This window comes from Podospora pseudopauciseta (genome assembly GCF_035222475.1).
Source record: "Podospora pseudopauciseta strain CBS 411.78 chromosome 2 map unlocalized CBS411.78m_2, whole genome shotgun sequence".
Taxonomy (NCBI): domain Eukaryota; kingdom Fungi; phylum Ascomycota; class Sordariomycetes; order Sordariales; family Podosporaceae; genus Podospora; species Podospora pseudopauciseta.
Genome location: NW_026946663.1, coordinates 5,044,832 through 5,065,503, shown reverse-complemented (window position 1 = coordinate 5,065,503; position 20,672 = coordinate 5,044,832). Strand labels below are relative to the sequence as shown.

General features: G+C 41.2%; 5 protein-coding genes across 5 annotated transcripts; 3 read left to right on the top strand and 2 right to left on the bottom strand.

The window, feature by feature from the left end:
• Positions 1–4,466: 4,466 nt before the first annotated feature.
• QC763_213540 (uncharacterized protein) lies at positions 4,467–6,214 on the bottom strand. Its single transcript, XM_062910394.1, has 4 exons — positions 5,850–6,214; positions 5,469–5,785; positions 5,075–5,405; positions 4,467–5,024 (listed from the first exon to the last, which is right to left on the bottom strand). The coding sequence occupies exons 1-4, from the start codon at positions 6,108–6,110 to the stop codon at positions 4,611–4,613; spliced, it is 1,323 nt and encodes a 440-aa protein (XP_062769384.1). The 5' UTR covers positions 6,111–6,214; the 3' UTR covers positions 4,467–4,610.
• A 384-nt stretch (positions 6,215–6,598) lies between these two features.
• Positions 6,599–8,116, top strand: QC763_213530 (uncharacterized protein; the record flags this gene model as incomplete). The annotated part of the gene is made up of 1 exon (XM_062910393.1): positions 6,599–8,116. One exon carries the CDS (start codon positions 6,599–6,601, stop codon positions 8,114–8,116), a length of 1,518 nt encoding a protein of 505 aa, XP_062769383.1.
• Positions 8,117–8,125: 9 nt separating this feature from the next.
• QC763_213520 (uncharacterized protein) lies at positions 8,126–9,857 on the bottom strand. Its single transcript, XM_062910392.1, has 5 exons — positions 9,530–9,857; positions 9,373–9,478; positions 9,042–9,327; positions 8,772–8,991; positions 8,126–8,715 (listed from the first exon to the last, which is right to left on the bottom strand). The coding sequence occupies exons 1-5, from the start codon at positions 9,714–9,716 to the stop codon at positions 8,150–8,152; spliced, it is 1,365 nt and encodes a 454-aa protein (XP_062769382.1). The 5' UTR covers positions 9,717–9,857; the 3' UTR covers positions 8,126–8,149.
• A 77-nt stretch (positions 9,858–9,934) lies between these two features.
• QC763_213510 (uncharacterized protein) lies at positions 9,935–13,004 on the top strand (the record flags this gene model as incomplete). Its single annotated transcript, XM_062910391.1, has 2 exons — positions 9,935–11,438; positions 11,489–13,004. The coding sequence occupies exons 1-2, from the start codon at positions 10,147–10,149 to the stop codon at positions 13,002–13,004; spliced, it is 2,808 nt and encodes a 935-aa protein (XP_062769381.1). The 5' UTR covers positions 9,935–10,146.
• A 698-nt stretch (positions 13,005–13,702) lies between these two features.
• On the top strand, positions 13,703–14,908 carry QC763_213500 (uncharacterized protein; the record flags this gene model as incomplete). The annotated part of the gene is made up of 1 exon (XM_062910390.1): positions 13,703–14,908. One exon carries the CDS (start codon positions 13,703–13,705, stop codon positions 14,906–14,908), a length of 1,206 nt encoding a protein of 401 aa, XP_062769380.1.
• Positions 14,909–20,672: the final 5,764 nt, after the last annotated feature.

The window sequence follows — 20,672 nt, the reverse complement described above, 5'->3', positions numbered from 1 at the left end:
AAATATTATTAAATATATTAATAATTAATAATTATTATTATATTTACGTTAATAATATAGTTTCTTCCTTATATATATTATTAAAAATAAAAAAACGGTTATCCTTTATAATCTTAGTAAATAGGAATAAGTTACTTTTATTTAAATTAAAAGGAAAGTATTCTTCTTTCTTTAGTTTTAAATCCCTATTATCATAAGTTAGGTTAACCCGGAAACTCCTTCGATTACTTACTACTATTAAATAATATATTAAAAGGATTCCTTTTAGCTAAAAATAAGAAAGAACTTTAATAATTACCGCCGAGATAAAATCCGTTAACGAGTTAATTTCGATTAATACTCTTAGTTTACTTCTAGGTCCTACCCGGACTATATACTTAACTCTTTATATATAGGTAGAAAGTTCGGTATTTAACCTATAATAAAAGATATACGTTTAATTAAACGGATAATAATTATATTTATCGAACTTCGCGGGGTTTAATAAAGTTATCGGTACTTATTATCGTTTATAGTTTTATACTTCCTTTAGCACTTAAGACTTTTAAGTCCAGTTTAAACCCTAAATTTTATTTAACCGGGGTACGACCTCTATTTAAAATAGTAAGAAAATATATAAACTAACTATAATACTATAAATATACCCTTAATAGGGTATATAAATAAACGCACTTACGTAATAATAGCTCGCTCGTAGGCCGCACTTTACGTAAGATAAAGAAAAGACTTTATAAGCTCGTAAACTATATAATAAGTACCTAATCGGCCTAATTAAAGGGCTAGAATTACCTATACGCGTGTAAGGCATAAAAATATAAAAAAATAAAAGTCGATATTCTATCTAAAATAGAATGTCCGAAGTAGACCGCTTATATATATAACTCTTAAACCTCCGAATCCTCCGAAAGCCCTACTTCCTTACTTAAACCTTTAGGCCTATAGCCGCACTCTAAACTAGCAGATATATACTGTAGAGCCTATATCGAAGAGCTATTAGGTACGTAGTATATTAGTTAAGTAGCTAAATTTAGGCGGTTCTTCGGGGGAGTTAGGCTTTAGGTCGCTATATTCTTTAGTTATATTACTTTTAAATATAGTACCTAAGTTAAGGTCGGAGCCTATAGTAAAGGCCTCGGTAGCGGGTAGGTCCTTTTAGTCCTTACAGTCGTCTTTACGACTATTTTTCCGGCCGTTTTTACAGCCGTTATAGCGATCGTTCTAGCGGTCGTCCTTTTTTAGGCCTTTTTTTACTACTTATTACCCTGTTTTTTATAGGGCTTTTAGTCCCTATTTAGTAAGGACCGGCGAGTTTAAGAAGCCTAAGAGTTAGGCTTTTTTTCGCTACTAATAGGCTTAAAAGTAACCTATAAAGCCTATAATTAGTAGGTAGTGGAGGTAGCTAAATTACGAGTCTCGGCTAAAAGGTCCTCCTGGAAATATAGAAGGCTTAGCCTAGTAAGCTTACCTTCTGTGTGGTAGAGCTATTGCTCTTGCCGAAGTAGGCTTTTATAACGCTCGGCTTATTATGGAAAATGGTTTTCTAGTACGTTAAAATAGTAGTTTAGTTAGTCGATTTAAGCTATTTTAACGCTTAAGGCCCCGAGCTTATTTACGTAGGTATTAAATTAGGCGTTAAAATCCACTATAGAAATAGACTTATCGAACTGTAGGTAGTGGTAGGCCTTATATAGCTCGTCTCGGAGGGTAGGCTACGCCGGAGCGTACTGTGAACGAAGGCGCTTATAGGCTATAACAGGGTCGGTTTCGAAGGCTATAGTAAATAATAGGCTTTCCTTTAATGTATTTTTAAGGGTTAATAGTAAGGCTGCCTTCTATAGGTTAAAAAGCCGGGCGTTTACCGAATTAGGATTTTCTAGAAATTCAGGTATTCTAAGGGCCCTAAATTGTATTAAAATAGCCTAATGCTACTATTAATAGTTATCGGGCTCTAAAAGGCACTATTATTTAGCGAGGTTTAGAGACTATTTAGCGAGCTCTTTTATAGTAAGTATGTTAAAGGTCGCTGTAAAAGGTTCTGTAACGGGTGCTAAAGACGCTAAAGTAGCTGGAGCTACAGGAGGCTCGGTAGTATAGGTGGCCGGTATAGCTATTAGCTATTTAGTAGCTTAAGCTTTAAGTAGTAATATAATTTACCGAAACCTGTCTTTAATAGTGTCGATACGGCCCTATAAGGCCTATACTATAGGGCTAGTAGCCTCTATAATACCTAACTGGTCTTACTCTATAGGCTAATTAGCTATAGTAAAGGTAAAGATTTAGAAATAATAACTATATAAGTTAATAAATAGGCTCCTCGAGAGCTATATAGCGCTAATTCCGCTAAAAAAGGCTTCTTAATAAAAAGCTATATAGCCTATAGTATAGTATTGTAAGTCGACGATTAGCCTAAAGGTATTGGCTAAGGTTATAATTATAGTAGTGGAAAGCCTATAGTATAATACTAAATCCACTGGAAAAGGCTTCTTAGTAAAAAGCCGTACAGCCTATAGTACAGTACTATAAATCGACGATTAGCCTAAAGGTATTAGCTAAGGTATAGCCTATAGTATAGTGCTATAAGTCGACGATTAGCCTAAAGGTATTGGCTAAGGTTGTAATTACCGTAATGGAAAGCCTATAGTACAGCGCTAAATCCACTAGAAAAGGCTTCTTAGTAAGAAGCCGTATAGCCTATAGTACAGTGCTGTAGGTACGTCGACTAGAAGCGTATAAGTAAACTAAATTCCGGGCTAGGTAGTTACCTAGGCTCATAACCTATTAGCTGCGAAGTCCTAATAGGCCTATAATATAGAGCTTATATAGGGTTGCTATAAAAATATAACAGTGCGTAAACGGAAGCGGGAAGATACGACGGCAGTGCCGAAGGAAGGTAAAGCACTATAATACAGTAAGGTATAAGGAATAAAATAGCCTTTATTGCCTTTAGCCTTAGCCTATTAACCTTAGGCCGCAACCTTAAACTTTATCCCTTAAGGAAAGAAAGAAGAAAATTATTTTATAAAAGAGAAGAGAGGTCTATATATAGGCCTTCGTAGGCCTACTGTAGGTCCTATAGGCCCCGGAAGCCCCTATACTATTTAGGGTATTTAATAGGCTTAGGTGGGTTTAATATAGACTTACGGAAATCTATAGAACCTTCGGTAGCAAAGGTGCCTTATAAATTACACTATTGTAGTAACTTACTACGTAAGCTTATAGCTACTTTAAAAGGTTTTAGCATCTATTAACTGGGCCTTAGGCTACAGTAGCCAAGAGGTTCTCTTACTGCTTACAGCAGTACTGCCCACTGTAATATTAATCTATAGGGCAGTAAGTAGCGCACTTAGTAGTACCTACACGTTAACAAATATATATATATATTAAGTCCTCGATCTAGCGACTGTACGCCTATTTTAGCGGCCTAAAGTAACTAATATCGAGTAGCTAAAGGAGGTAGGAGGAGTATAGAAATATATAAAGCGTAATAATATTACTTTACTAATAATAGCGCTTAAATTCGGTCGAGTAATAACTTTCGTAACCGTCGAAGATTAATAACCGGTATTTACTTTTTATACGGGATATTATATAATAGTTAAAGTACTTAATTTAATCTAGGCTTATAGAATTAATAGTTTAACTATTATTAATAATTATAATACGTTAGGTAAATGGTAGGTTATACTCGGTATACTAGTTAATAAAGTAGTACTACGCGGCTAAAATAATAAAAGGAGGGATAGCTTAGCCGAAGGTATTAACTCCTTAGATTACTATTACCTATTTACGGTTACTAGGTTAAGCTAGTTTCGCCTTATTAAGGCCGTCTAAAGTCGTAACTACTATATCCGCGAAAATAATACCTATTATAAACTTAGTTTCGTCGAAGTTATAAATATTGTTATTTACGATACCGTACTTAGCTTTAATATTCCGTATAAGCGTAAATTACTCGCTAATAACCTTTAGATCTTCGCATTTAGCCCTTTAGTAATTATATTTATACGTAAAACGCGTACGGAGTTATAGCTAACGTTTAACGAAATTATATACCTAGAGCTTATTAATAGGAAGCGCGTCGCGTACGCGTAGTAATTAGTTAACTATATTTTCCACACCACGTAATCTTAATGGAAAAGCTCGCGTATATAGCTTAATAACGTATTAAACAATAACATCCTCTTCGGATTAAGTAAGCTTCTTCGATTTGGGCGTAGTATCGCGTCGTGCAGGCCGGCCAGCGCGTCGGTCACGGAGCGTTAATTCTAGAATATTATAGAGCCTCGCTACTGCTCTAACGCTTAAACGCTTATCATTCTAAAGAGCTTTAAGGGCTAAGATTACCCTCGCTTCTTTTAAAGTAGGTAGTATGTTGGGTTGTAGAGAAAAATGATGTTAAGTGTAAAGAGAACGCGTCGCAATAGTTAGTGCGCGACTCGCTTATATGCGCGACTCGCTTATAATGTACGTTAGTAGATAGCCTCCCTTTGTGTACCTCACATACCAGTTTACTCTGTATTCATACATGTAGTCAAAAATAACATGAATTTGCACCAATTTCGGTCCCGCGATTCCATATTGGAGTACGGAAGTGCCTGTATTGTTCTGCTTCACTGTGGCACTTCATGACCAGCCCAGTGACACTCATGGTCTCCCGACCCACAGATCCACCACCGTCTCTTCTTTTTAGGCAATGGCTTCTCACACGTTGCACAGAGTACTCTCCTGACAAGTGTCTTGGCCAACATATTCTGCTCCCTCTCTTCCCTGATCTCACGTATCCGGTCTGGCTGCAGTTGGGAGCATCCCTGGCACAGATTTACAGCCTCTTGAATGGTATTTGTTTGTTTCAGAGAACATTTATCATGCTGCAGGGAAAGATTTGTGGGGTTGAAGGCAGCTGAGAATGCAGCAGGTTTCGAGGACCCTTTCACGAGATAGCAGCTCGTGCAGATGGCGTAGCAACCAGTGATGTGGCATCTCGTCCGCGGAACAGGGATTCCTTTGACCATCGCCATGCAGTCCTTACGAGTGTCAACGCGCGTGACAAGCCATGCCCTCGGGGTTGACTTACTTTGCAGATGATGGCATCACAAGCCCAGCACTGGCTTTTGTTTTCGCCGCAGCATATCTTGGCCAACATCTCGAGATGCTGCGCGATGACGAAGTCTTGCGATTTGTCCTTGATAACGCTGATCAGGTCCGAATAGTGGGGATGCTGTTCAATCTGCTTGGAAATCTCGTCCGTCAGATCTTGATCTCGCCTTTTCACCTTTCCGAGCTCGATATCTGTTTGTTTTGACGTCTTTCTAACAATACGTATCGTTAGATAGATTGCGTAGCGGATAGCATTAGGAAGGTTAACCCAGGGTAACAACAAGATGCCTTGAGCAAGGACGAGGACGCTATCATTCGCCATTAGCTCAACTTCAAGTTGTTGTTGGTGACCAGATGACCTTTGCACTTACATTGTCACCGCTGCCATGACGTGAATTGCGATACCCCGTCGACAAGCTGTCCAGTTGTCATTGTCTCTGTATGCAACCCTGATTCCCGAAATGAATTTGGAATTTTGATAGGATGGTTGGCTGCAGTGGTTCATGTTCCAGGGCACGAAGGTGCTACTGACGGCAACCCCAGCTATCAGAGAACCTGCCACCATAAGATCGGTAACAAGAACGTAAAGGTAGAGGCTGCTCCTTCTTCTCTCTTTTCCTGGTGCCTTTCGCTTGATGCATCCCAGGAGAATCCACATGAGAAATGTCCAAACAGCCGAGAACACGCCCTGTCACTGTTAGATGTATTCTCACGCGTTGCTTTTGCAAGACTGCACGACTATAGCGACTCACGACAATTGCCAAAATACCATAGCTAGCGTTTAGGCGGTCCAAGTATAATTGAAAGTCTCTGGGATAATGCCGGTTCCGAATTGCAACGTATAATCTTGCTGCCAACGCTGCTGAAATTGTGTAGGGGATTACACTCAGAAGTCTGAGTGTAGCAAGGGCGGTCCGATTCCGTAGGCCCAGAATTGTAAGAAATAATATGAAGGCTGAAAACACAGAGTGTGCAATGAGGTGATCGTAGATCACTTGGACTTCTTCAGCCATGTCGCCGACAAGGTGTCAACAGGTATCATGGAGAAAGAAGTTACATGGCAGAGATTTCTCAACAACACTCTTGTGGTGTGGTCTGATCTCTTGCGAAAGACGGCAGATATCCGCCAGAGCCTTGTGCGGGGAACTCCAGTCTCTGGGGCTGTGCCAGGTTTCACGACGCCCGGTTACGCTGCAGGCTCAATTGACGCTTTAGTCACCGATATTCCCTTTCGGGCATCCAGCACACGGCAGCGTGGGAGCAATGCCAGTCCGCCGAATCTGCCCTGACTTGCGCTATTGCACAATTTCTGGTCAGCTATGTCACTAGTCCTTCAGCCACTGGGCCTTAGGTTTACAATGCCGATCTGGCTTTCACACTCACCCAGGTTACTACCTGGGTAAGCATGTCGATCTTGTGATAATGGAGACCTGTACTTTCATTCTCCAACACTCTTCGATACCCTGTGTCTGTCCAAACACCAACTCGTTGATCCGAGAAAATGACGCTCGCCTGTCGAAACACTCAAGAAGTCCTTCACAATGGCAGCAAAGCTGTCCTTCGCATTTGCATCAACAATACAATAAACCCACCCTACCAGTCTGCCCGCAACCCTGAAGAGGAACCCGTTATTCCAGACGCCGCCGTATTTGACCAAGACAATGCGTCGCTTCCACCAGCCCACGCTGAACGACTCCCAACCGTCGCTGAGTGCGCCATTCATCTCGAGCTTCTCGAGACGCTCTTTCATCTGCGCCAACAAATTCTTCAATCTGGGGATATCGACAAAACGATGGGCACAACTCCAAATCGCCAAACAAAGACAGGGTACAACGGTGACACCAAGACGTTTAAAGATGACACTCTTGAGTCACGCAGGCAAACCAAGTGGCCAAAATTTATCGAGTTTGCCGTCGTTAGGTTTCTGGATTGGCGTGCTCGGCTAGCCAAGGAGGGTGATAAGGGTGATGCGTTTACACTCCCACCGCTCGACGTCATTATGGTGTGGCACACGTTCCTACTGAACCCGCTGTTGTTCAACAAGCACTGCCGCACCGAGAAGCTTTACGAGCTTCCATTGCCGTGGCAAGCCATCCACAAGTGCATCAACAACGGGGACTGGTCTTTTGCCCCCCAGGCAGAAGCTGGTGCTGATTCCCTCAGCTTGTTTGAACTCTTTTCCACCTGGGACTCGTATCTGGCAGACCGAAGAAGCGATGTCAAGTCCAAACTCAGCCTTGCGTCGATAGGGACAGACTTGTTCGACACGACCCAGACAGACTCAGCCTCCAACTTCCCTTCAATTTTGAGCTCTCTAACGTCGTCATCGACCAGAACTCGAAAGCCACAACTTATAACGAGGGAGGATCTGAAGACCCTACCAGCAACAAACCCAGTCCGCGCCCACGTTGAGATGTTCCTCTCCGTTGATGCCAACCTCGCTCGAGAGCTCAAGGCTGCAGTATTGCGCCAGAACTCCTTTATCGACAAAATGCACTCTCACCTATGGATACGCAGCCCCTCTCTTCAGGACACACTCGCTCGATCACTCTCACGCTACTCACAATTCCTGCTTTTGATGAGGCGAAACCGTGGAAAGATGATGGTTCCCACGCTTGACATTGATTTAGCATGGCACACACATCAATGTGCGGCATCCGGATATGTCCAAGAGACCAAGAAGAGAGTGGGGAGGTTCGTCAACCACGATGACAGTATTGGGAAAGGGGACTTGGACACGGGGTCCGGAGAGACTAGACGGCTGTGGCGGCTCCAATTTGGCGGCGAGTATCATATTTGTGGTTGTTGGGATTGTGAGATGCTGACAAGTGAGATCGAGAAGGAGTTCAAGTACCGTGGTGGAGCCGATGACGAGGATGAAACATATCAAATTGACATGCAGGCAGTGGCAGAGAGAGTTGACAACAAGGTAAGGTTTTATCGTGCGGTTGAGGCAGCTAGGAGGAAGGGTCATGCACTTCCGGTCTCGAGGTCACAAAAACCCGAAAGAGTGTTATAGAATTTTTGTTTTGGTTTACTTGAGGTATTTCATTCAATTTCTAAATTTTAGTACCGATGTTCCCAGAACCAGTTCACCTAAACCTGTGTTCAAGGATGAGGAATTGTCCCAGAACTGCGTCGCCAGCATCTCCATGCGCTCAATGTACGCCTTCCTCCTGTGGGTCGAAATATCACAGAACAACAACTTTGCAAATTCCTTTGGTGATACCTTGACCGCCTTGAGTGTCGTTACCACGATTGTGGACGCCTGCGAAAGCGCATCGTCCCCCTGGACGGACGGTAGGTCGACGAGATGCAGCTTGAGCACAACGATGTCTCCCAAAAGATGAAATGTTGGCAAACGGAGTGGCCAGGACTTTGAATCACGCTCTGCTGTTGCTGCGGAACTGTTGAAAACCGGTGGCAGACCGTGGCGAGATCGATAAAGGTCGACAACTGACTGGAGATATGGTCCGTCTGCTCGGGATATCATGTCGTACTCATTGACTATTGACAGCAACACACCAACGCTGGAACTGTCTTTACAGATGTCAGTGAGGCTAATGCTGGTGACGGGCGGTGACCCGAAGGTGATGAGGGAAGGTTTGCAGTTGGAAACTGGCACGGCGGTTAGCAAACATTGTGACTGGACTTGCTCTGGGGGTGTCACTTGCTCCATGGGTCGGGGCTTTGCTGGAATAGAAAGTGGAGAAACACAAGAGATGCTACTGCACCTCCAGCAGAGTGGCCAGTGAAAACGATGTTGCGTATCTTTTCGTCTGCAAGCAGTTGCTGCCTGATGTCTGCGGTAACGGTGGGTATCATGTCCTGAGCACAGCCGAGGAATCCGGCATGGGACTGGACATTGACCCGCTGTCCCTTTGAGAGTATCTTCTTGGTTCCGTGTAAGCATGGTGTTAGTCTTGCGGATGGTTGGAACATACGAAAAGTGTGCTGGCATCCTTGGGCTTCCCATTCATGTTCACCATGTGGTCCATGACGGTTGCCGTTCCTCGAATGGAGACTACCAACGTTTTCCCACTCCACCCTGGAATCGGGGTGAACGGGATCTTCCACATTGAGTAAGCCTTGACGGTACCCATCGAGGACGGGCTACGGTGCAGCACAGGTTCGATATCGAACCCCTTGACACCCATTGGTTGTGTCTGATCGTAGACCATAACCGCACACTGGCAGGCCGCTCTAATAAGCTCGCCAGTACCCGGAGAGCTGGCTTGTCAGTGGTGACTTTGCTGCTGGCGCTGTTCAACTTACCAGGACCACTCCTCCCCGGCATTATCCTGCAGGGAGGAGTTTGTATACCTCTCCGCTTGTTGGCAGAGCTGGTCTAGGTGATACTGTAGCTCATCTCCAGGATCGCCTATCATTGTGTCAGTACTGGTGCCATAGCTCGAGCCACTATATGGCTTACCTTCATCTCCGAGCCGATCAAACACAAAGTCCAGACCTGCAGTCAGGTCGGCCACCGCAGCGCATGCTGCTACGGAGGCTTGCACCGAGGCCAAGTTACAGTCCGACGTTGAAGCCGATGCAGTGACAGTGGACTTTGCAGATGCTTGGATAGTGCGCCGCGGCAAAGCCTTTCGAATCCACGCCATGTTGATGCTTGGTGTCTTGCCAGAATCTTGATCAAGCGAGTTTGCACGGGAATCCAATCAGTCAGAAAACCAGGGACTTATTAATAACGGCCATTCTCAGATGCATTAGTGCAAGGCATTCATTGCCCGAGATGTATGGAGGTTGGAAAATACCCATGCACAACCGACATAACCAGGGCAGCTACCGACGCCCCGCATCACCCAGCACCATTATCGGTATTCGATTTCGACAAGGCACTCTGCCGTGGCAGTGCATTTCAGCTGAACTGCGGGGGGGTCACCAGACCACCGAGCTACCAATACAGCAATAGATACACATTCGGACATCAATCCAGTCATACCTAGAGGGCCGAAATACCTCCCTTCACCTTGCTTGCTATCGTCTTCAAGGTTGTCTTCTAGGTTCTGAAGCTCATGATATACCTTTACGATGACGTCTCTGCTGAGTCGTATACTACCCGCTGCCACCCAAAGCGCTTCATCCTCCAGCGGAAGTCATGTCACTGATGCTCCAGAGGTCCCCCGCGTTCAAATTGGGCCCGCGGCAAACCACCTTCGAGATGCCATGATGGTCATGTACTGGGCTGGCGTGAGACGAGAATTGCCGCATATCCTCCAGACACTTCGAAAATGGAGGACTCGAGACGAATACTCAACGTCGGTTCACCCCGACGAAGAGGACCGCTACATTCACGGCTATGAAACCTTTCTTGATCAAGTCAACCACACCTCTCGCGGATTTTCCGACAGGTATCGCAAGCTTCCAAAGCTCAGAGACCCGGCGGAGGAAAGAGATGCCGATCGAGTGCCGACATACTCGGAAGCGCTTGAGGACCGAGGTTGGGACATTTACTCGGAACTGCAGAGTTCTTCCATCCGTCGCTCCATAATGATGGACCTACAAGACCGGGAAGCGAAGAGGGAGGACGTGGTACATCGGCGAGCACGGATGCTACTCCAGTCCGCCCAGTTTCTCGACATGGACAAGATCATCGAGTACCGAGATCCAGAAGCGCTCATTACCTTTTGGAAGCAACCTACGCCCTCACAAGTTACGGTGTCATCCTACGACGAAGGACATATGCCGATTCTTGTTCCTCAAGCGTGCGACTCATGCAGCCAGGCAATAAGAGGGTCGATATTTCGAAACATCAAAACAGACCAGATGATGTGTGAAGGTTGCTACCGGCGAGACTTTTATGGTCACAAGGACATCACCAAAGTGTATAAACAGTGCTGTCTGCGGAGAGCTGTGTCCGCCGACGAAAGCCAGGAGATCTGCAGCTGCATCGATGTACCACGAAGACACGGTGACGGACAGCTGAGAAATCTGTTCCCTGTGAACAATGATCTTTCCAATCCCGAACAGCATCTCAACACCGCCGGTGTGAACGGAAAGATTCGGTGTGGGCTTTATGAGTTGACGGATATGGCAGCAGAAGCCAAATTTGCCTCATGCCGCAACAGAGGGACGAGTCTTACTCTTGGGAAAGCCAAGCGAGAAGGCCGCTACAATCGCCCTCGTCGGGTCAACAACATCAGTGGTGAGAATCCAGAGGGAAAGTTCAAGACAACCGAGTTTGGAGCGTCATTTGGAACGACCACCAAAGGGACCGAGGACATCCCCTTTTACCTCAATGATATTGTCAATGACTATCCTTATGGAAATGTGCACATGGCGTTGAGAATTGGCCCGCTTGTGATTGAGAATGGAGTCAGCAAGTGAGTTACTTAGGGGCTCGTGCTTGGAATGCACCGCTAACAGTTGGCAGAACACACGGTGGCGTCCTCATCACCAGTCGGGATCCACCAAACCTCCATGCTCTCCGAGACCCTTCTGAGGACATCCGGCACTCGCTCTTGGTCACTGGACAAGCAGACAGAACCCTCTATTCGCAGCAACGTCCCCGAGCTCCCAAGAGATACAAGGCAATGCTTAAACAAGTTGCTGGCGGTGTCTTTTGCGGGTTTTTTGAGCAAGAGGCAGAGGAACAAATCATTGACACACTGATGAAGGAGAGCCTTCGGCTTGTCGACAACGGAATCAGCGTGACAGAGAAGAACACCTTGATGGATTCAGCTGTCAACCGGTTGATGGCGCTGCTCAAACCCTACCTGGGACCCCGGATCGAGGTCTACATTGACAGCATCGTTGCCAAATTGCTGGACCCAAACGTGAATCTTCGATGGAGCTTCTCAAACAACAACTGTCAGACCTTTGTCGACAACATTATTGACCGGTCGCTCTTTGGTTCGCTGTTTGCTCTGCATGGACCTAGCAACGTGGAGCAAGACTCAGCCAACATGCCATACCCCCTGTACCTCATGAGCTTTGTCTGCCGACCTGGAGCCTACGTGCCGCAACGCGCTCGCTCCAAGTACGATGTACCCAACGGCTTGACAGAGGAATATCTCCTCAAGTTTCGGTACGGACGCCATGAAGAGTCCGACATTGCCGATGCTCTCTCAGAATACTGGTATGACTGGGGTGCTTTTGATGGGCCATTGTACCCCTACCAGGATCTGTTCCCTTGGGACTGCACGGAAGCCTTCAACCGGTATCCTGTGACATGTGGTTCGGAGTGCAACATCTCCAAACACGTCTGGGCGTTCCCTTTCGACTCCTGGTCTCTCATCACCCTGCATCTATCCCGACCGAGAAACATGTATCCTCACAATGGATTCCCGGCCGACGACTTGGGAACTCCATCCTTGCTGCACAATCCTTTGTCTAATTTGACAGAACTTGGGTCCGCTACCATGTCGGACAACTCCTGGTTCAAAAACAGACTTGCCATACTTCTCGCCCAAGATACCCTGCTCTCTGCTGCAGCGGCAATGGCCCGTTGTTCGGCCTTTCGACAATCAACGCTCTGGCTTCACAAGCACGCTGATGAGCGAACAGACAGATTGAAATTGGGAGGGATTCACCGAGCTCAGCCGTTTAGCCATCACTTTGAGAAGGGGGCGTATCACCAGTATTTCATCGCTGGCTGGGCTCACTTGTCGCGACCACTGAAGATTGCCGAGTACGAAAAACTTAGAGACTGGAAAGCTACAAGACAAGATGTGGGCAGTTCAGATCACGACAGCGGTGATGGAGGAGGAGGAGGGTGTGGTTTTGCATGCGCAGCTGGTGTAGCGGCGGCTGGAGCGGCATGTACTGGAGCGGCCGGAGATCTTGGAGATACCTGCGGGAGTGGATGCGTAAGTAGCTGTGGGAGTTCAGGTGGAGGTGATGGAGGTGATGGCGGTGGATGTGGAGGATGCGGTGGTTGCGGTGGATGAGTGTTGGGATTGGCCAAGCTTGCTTTTTCCCCACCCAGGTTCGGGATCAGGTTCTTTGCCAATTCATCACACTTCTCAGGAGACAGGAACAGTGTTGAAACACCGCCAACATAGCTCTGCCGCGAGATAGTTGTTGACCGAAGCCGAAAAGTAAGCAAAGAGGAGGATTGTTCTGGCTCTGCGCAAATGTGCATTGCATGTTGCGAAGCCAGGTTGGCATCATCTGTATGGCCAGGCGTCATGTCAATGTTGTCATTATAGCCAGCTATAGGCTACTCTGCTTTGCTGCGTGGATAGGGTCGATGTCAGAGCTAATTGTTTGAACAAACCACATCGTCGCAAATACTGGAGCTCTGCACCTCCAGGTTTAAACGGTGTCGTGTACCGTATTCACTCGACGATGAAGTAAACGTGGATGGGTCCTAGAATTTTGAAGTGGTGCGAGAAAGAAGTTGGGCCTCGGTCGCATCACATCACAGTGATTAGATACCTATCTTGCGACGACGAGGTCTGGCCAAACACAAAGCCTGTGAGCTTGATGAGACTGTGTATATAAGGCTGGACGGGAAGCATGGAAACCGCAATCAAGCTCTCTTCACCTCACACACTCTCACCTACAACACTTCCTGCAACTTAATCTTCCTATCGGTCATTTGTCAATTCCTTCATTGCGAATCAACATTCTACAGTCTCACACCATGGCTTCCACTTCCGTCGCCCCGACTGTTGATTTCAAAAGTATTGCAATCCACCTCGGCCGCTATTGCTACTCCGTCATCGCCTTCCTCCAGCTCCCCACAGACGTAGCATGGAGGCGCACAGTTTCGGCAATCCAAGCCGCTAACATGGCAACATTCATGGCGATCAACCTCTATGTTCAGTTGTGCATCAGCGTCGTGCGGCAATTCATCAACAACTCCTGGAACTCCATCGTGTCATCAGTACAGCAGGCCAGCACTACCGTCATTGCCGTGGTTGAATCTGTCAAGCTCACCGTCGGCCTCGGACTCGACTATCTCTCCAGCGCTGCGACCAACGCCACGAAAGCCGTTACCAGCCTTTTTGTCGACTACCTGCCTACCATCGCTGTCGGCTTCTACTCCGAAATGCGGAAGGAGGTCACGTTTCAACACATGAAGACCATGAACATGGTCCTCTTAGTCTCGAGTCTCGTATGGTTTTATCTTCGAAGATGTGTTGAGGTCGGCACCCCTGCTTTGCCCGCCAAAGACGGCCAAGTGACCAGTACTCGCAAGTGGAGGAGACGTTTTCAAGTTGTCCTTAGGGAGCTCGCCAGTCTCCTTGTCCTCAGTTCTGTCCTCTCCTACGCCGCAATGCCAGAGTGGACCGCCGCCACCATTGCCTCGTGGCTGTCTGCAGCCGCTGACCGACTGAGTTTTCTATCATCGATAGTTACGGAGAGAGTGAACCCCGTTTACGTCGCCGTGGTTGAAGGTACAAATCATCATTTTGGCAAACTTATTGAGGAATGTGTTGCTCGACTGCCACCAATATTGGAGAGAATTGAACCGGTTTATGGTGCCCTTGGTGGAGACAATATCAGGCTTCAGCTCATCAAATTCGCCGGTGACTGTTTTGAGCGACTCCCACCGCTACCAGACTGGCATCCGTGGGTGGGTATGTCTGGAGATGTTGGAATAGGGGTGTTGGCACCGATTATTTTCGGTGGCCACGGTCCTTCACCTTCTCCTATTTGCGAAGCCAGCAACACCAGCTCAACGCTCATCAAGAGTTCAGCTCCACCACCAACAATGCCGGAACCCGCCCTCCCCTATCAGGGAGACGCTATGGTGATTTTGCCTTTTTTGATGTATGTCATTGCGGCTGGGGATTTAGTAATACTGGTGCGGCGACGACAAAGGAAAGGAAAAGATCGGGCATGAATAAGGGGGTCAAGGAAAGAGGGTGCATATGTAGATAACGTACATTATAAGCGAGCGACCAATATAAGCGAGCGACTACTTTTTTCACGCAACGCCTAACCTCACCCTCAAAACCTAATTTTCTCAACAATCCAAAATGCCATCTACTTTAAAGGAAGCCCATATAATCTTAGCCCTTAAGGCTCTTTAAAATAATAAAAACCTAAATATATTAGCGGCAGCTAAGATATATAACGTCGATCGCAGTACGCTTAGACACCGACGCGCCGGCCGGCCTGCACGACGCGATACTACGCCTAAATCGAAAAAGCTTACTTAATTCGAAGAGGATGCTATTATTTAATATATTATTAAGCTATATACGCGAGCTTTTCTATTAAGATTATATAGTGTTAAAATACAGCTTTTATTTGTGGATTTTACAGTGTATTTGAGCTCTATATATTATAGGGCCTTAGAGGTAATACGATGGCTTAAATCAGCAGTGTTTAGGGACTGCGGTTACCGGAGCGGAGGTTTAGCCTCCGGAAGCAATCCGAGGTCCCGGAAGGCCGAGCGCTAAAGCAGGTGCCCTATAATAGTTAAACGGTAGCGGTAACGTAGCTTATAACGTAGCTCTTAAGCTTATATTTAGTTAGCGTATTTAGCGGGCGTTTAGGCCCGGGAACGGAGCTACTTTCGGAGAGTAAGTAAGAGGCCGATAATTTATAAAACCTTTACCTTATACCTTATTAGTTATTCTCCGATAGATTATAGTATAATCCGTTAAAAAGCGTACTAAAAAAAAATGCCCCACTTTAGAAACAGGGGGTAGGATCCGTTAAAAAATTCGATTGTATAATCCGATAAGATTTTTCCTATTAAAATAAAAAATAAAAATATTATTGGAATCGCCTAAATAAGCTACATAAAATAGTATCGGGTATACTATCGTACGAGTAATATAGAATTATATAGAATAAATATAAAGTTAAGTATAAATATATTTATAATATATATAGATAGCAAATTAAAGTTAGGTAATATTAGTTTAAGGTGCGGCTATAAGCTTAAAGGTTTATATAAGAAAGTGGGGCTCTCGGAGGATTTAAAGGTTTAGGGGTTATATATATAAGCAGTCTACTTCAGACATTCTGTTTTAGACGAAACATCGACTTTTATTTCTTTATATTTTTGTGCTTTATACGCGTAGAGGTAATTCTGGCCCTCTAATTAGGCCGATTAGGTGCTTATTATATAGTTTGCGAGCCTATAGAATCTTTTCTTTATCCTATATAGAGTGCGGCCTGCAAGCGAGTTACTATTACGTAAATATAGTTATTTATATACCCTATTAAGGATATATTTATAATATTATAGTTAGTTTATATATTTTCTTATTATTTTAAATAAAGGTTATACTCGGATTAAGTAAAGCTTAAAGTCTAAATTAAATTTAAAAGTCTTAGGTACTAAAGGAAATACAAAGCCACGAACGATAATAAGCACTAATAACTTTACTAAACCCCGCGAGGTTCGATAAAAATAATTATTATCCGTTTAATTAAATATATATCTTTTATTATAGGTTAAATACCGAGCTTTCCACTTACGTATAGAAAGTTAAGTATATAGTCCGGGTAAGACCTAAAAGTAAATTAAAAATATTAGTTAAGATTAGTTCGTTAATAGATTTTATTTTGGCGGTAATTATTAAAGTTTTTTTTTATTTTTAGCTAAGAGAAATCCTTTTAGTGTATTATTTAGCGGTAATAAATAATTAAAAGAGTTTCCGGGTTAACCTAACTTAGAATAATAAAGATTTAGAATTAAAAAAAGAGGAATACTTTCCTTCTAATTTAAAGAAAGGTAATTTATTTCTATTTATTAAAGTTATAAAAGATAACCGTTTCCTATTTTTAATAATATATACAAGGAAAAAACTATATTACTAACGTAAACGTAATAATAATTATTAACTATCGATATATTTAATAATATCTTGCTTATTACTATTAGCTGCGAAGTCCTAATAGGCCTATAATATAGAGCCTATACAGGGTTGCTGTAAAAATACAGCAGTGCGCAAACGGAAGCGGGAAGATACGACGGCAGTGCCGAAGGAAGGTAAAGCACTGTAATATAGTAAGGTATAAGGAATAAAATAGCCTTTATTGCCTTTAGCCTTAGCCTATTAGCCTTAGGCCGTAGCCTTAAACTTTATCCTTTAAGGAGAGAAAGAAGAGAACTATTCTATAGGAGAGAGGAGAGGTCTATATATAGGCCTTCGTAGGCCTACTGTGGGTCCTGTAGGCTCCGGAAGCCCCTATACTATTTAGGGTATTTAGTAGGCTTAAGTAGGTCTAATATAGACCTACGGAAATCTATAGAACCTTTAGTAACAAAGGTGCCCTATTAATCACACTATTGTAGCAACTTACTACGTAAGCTTATAGCCACTTTAAAAGGTTTTAGCATCTATTGACTAGGCCTTGGGCCATAGTGGCTAAGAGGTTCCTTTATTGCTTACAGCAGTACTGCCCACTATAATATTAATCTATAGGGCAGTAAGTAGGGCACTTAATAGTACCCACACATTAATAACTATTAAGAATTAAGCTTACGGTACTACAATTTAATTTCGATAATTTACTATTACCGAGATCCTCGAAGTAATAACTATCTTTATTAATATTAAACTATAAATAATAAATACCTTTATACTAGTAATTTCTATATTTTTAATCGAAATTTTTTTTTCTTACGTAACTAAAGTATAGTTATATTACTTTAATTTTAGTCCTATCGGGAAATACTACGAAAGACCGACGATAGCTTTAATCGTACTTATTATATAAATTAATATAACTAAATCCCGTATATTAATATCGGCTAAAACCTAATTAAAAAGGTAGTATTTATAATAACTTAATAGCTTAAATAAATAAACTTTTAAAGCGATAAGCCCGCTTAATAATTTCGAAGAGTTAACGCCCGAAGAATTACCCGTTAAACCGTTTAATAAAAACTTATTTAATTAAACTATTTAATAATACTTTAGAAATATAATTAGTAATAATCCTATTTATATTAATATCCTTAAAAAATATTTATTACTCTTTCTTATTTCCTTTCTTCGTTAAATTAAAGAGGAACTACTTAAGGTAGAGGGAAACCACTACGTAACTAGGATGTAAAAGGGAAATCTTAAAGTACTAAAGAGTAGCCTAATAGAAAAAAAAGATATCGTAATAAATATTAACTTTTTTAAATATAATAAAGTCGTAAACATAAATAAAACGTCAGACTTAAACGTACTTTTTATAAATAACGCTTTAATTATTAAAAGTACGGATAAGGTTAATAGGACGATAAGTAAAGATAATAAATAAAAGTTTTTAAATTAAGTTAATAGTAATCTCGGACTAATCGTACGCTATAAAGTCGAGGATTCCCTTGACCTAACTAAAAAGTTTTTTAGTAAAAAAGGTTATAAATATTTAAATAGTAAAATCGTTAATTCTTTAATTAAACGGAATAATAAGTTTTTCGAAAGAAAAGGTTATTATAAAAAAGTAATTAATAAGTATTAAAAAAAATAAAAAGTAAGTAGGAGTAAAGAAAATTAATATAGATATTTATAATTAAAGGATAGGACTATATAACGGGTCCTATAGGCCTTAATAAGAGAGAGACTTAATAGGGTATTTTTTCCTTTTTAAACGACTTACGTAAATATCGAATAATCGTACTTTATAAGTTAAGTAAATAGCGAAGAATAAAGATTTATTATTTATATAGCTTAAAGTAGGAAAAGGAACGCTAGCTTTTCTTCCCTTTTACTTTCCTTTCGATAACCCTTTAATTATAAATCGTACTATACGTTATTCTCTTATAATTTTTTATAAAATAATATTATTAATACTTTTTCCGAAGTTTATTTACGATATATCGTAAAAAGAATTTATCGTTAATAAGGAATTTAGCCCTCCTAATAATCTCGTTAAGGAAATTATATGGAAAGCGCGCCTTTAAAGTATTAATAAGGTTTACGGCTTTAGTTTTTCGCGCGGTATTTTCCTTCCTTAAAGCAATAATATTTTTTAACTTATTCGCTTTAACTTTAACCTAATTACCGATCTAAAAAATTATATTATAAGAAGATAGCTTAACTAAATTAATATTACTTTTATAAAGTAATTTTCGATTAATACTATTAAATATTTTTTTCTTAACTTAAAAATAATAATATCCTTTAATTAAATTTATATTTACGGTATTTATATAGCCTTTTTTATTTATATAATATATAACTTTTAAGGTTAATTAAAAACTAAGTAATAGCTTATTAGTTCGGTCTTTATTTATACTTTTTAGTACTTTCTTTAAAAAATCTTTAAGCGTTATATATAGATCCCTAAAAAACCTTTAAACTTTATTATAATAAAGTTATCGATATACTTTTTTATATTTAACGATAATTATAATACCTTTAACTAATAATATTAGGTCCTTCCTATCAGTTATTCTCCGATGGATTATAGTATAATCTGTTAAAAAGCGCACCAAAAAAAATGCCCCACTTTGGAAATAGGGGGTAGGATCCGTTAAAGAATTCGATTGTACGATCCGATAAGATTTTTCCTATCAAAATAGAAAATAAAAATATTATTAGAATTGCCTAAATAAGCTGCATAGAATAGTATATAGTATATTATCGTACGAGCGGTATGGAATAGTATATAATAAATATTAAGTTAGGTATAAAGATTAATATAAATATATTAATAATACGCGTATATTATAAAGTAAGGTAGGATAATACAATAGTAAGTTATACGATCCGATAATATTTTTCCTATTAAAATAAACGAGAGAGGTATTATTAAAATAGTTTAAACGACTTATATAAAATAGTATTAAGTATACTATTATATAAATAATGTAAAATACTATAAAATAAATATAAAGCTAGGTATAAGGGTATTAATAATATATATAGATAATAAAGTAAGGTTAAGTAATATAATAGTAAGTTATATAATCCGATAATATTTTTCCTATTAAAATATACGAGAGAGGTATTATTAAAATAGTCTAAACGACTTATATAAAATAGTATTAAGTATACTATCGTACGAGTAGTGTAGAATTATATATAATAAATATAAAGCTAGGTATAAATATATTTATAATATATATAGATAGTAAAGTAAAGTTAAGTAATATAAAAGTAAGTTGTACGATCTAATAAGTTTTTTTCTATTAAAATATATACTAGAGGTATTATTAGAATCTTCTTAACGACCTATATAGAATGGTATTAGGTGTACTATCGTACGAGTAGTATAGAATATTATATAATAGATATAAAACTGGGTATAAAAGTATTACTAATGCGCGTATATAGTAAAGTAAGGTTCGGTAATATATTAATAAGTTATACGATCCGATAATATTTTTCCTATTAAAATAAACGCTAAAGGTATTATTAGAATAGTCTAAACGATTTATATAAAATAATATTAAATATATTATTGTACGAGTAGTATAGAATACTATATTATAGATATTAAGTTAGGTATAAAGATTAATATAAGTATATTAATAATACGCGTATATTATAAAGTAAAGTTAGATAATATAATAATAAGTTATATAATCCGATAAGATTTTTCCTATTAAAATATACGCTAAAGGTACTATAAGAATAGTTTAAACGACTTATATAGAACGGTACCGGGTGTACTATCGTACGAGTAGTATAGAATTATATATAATAAAT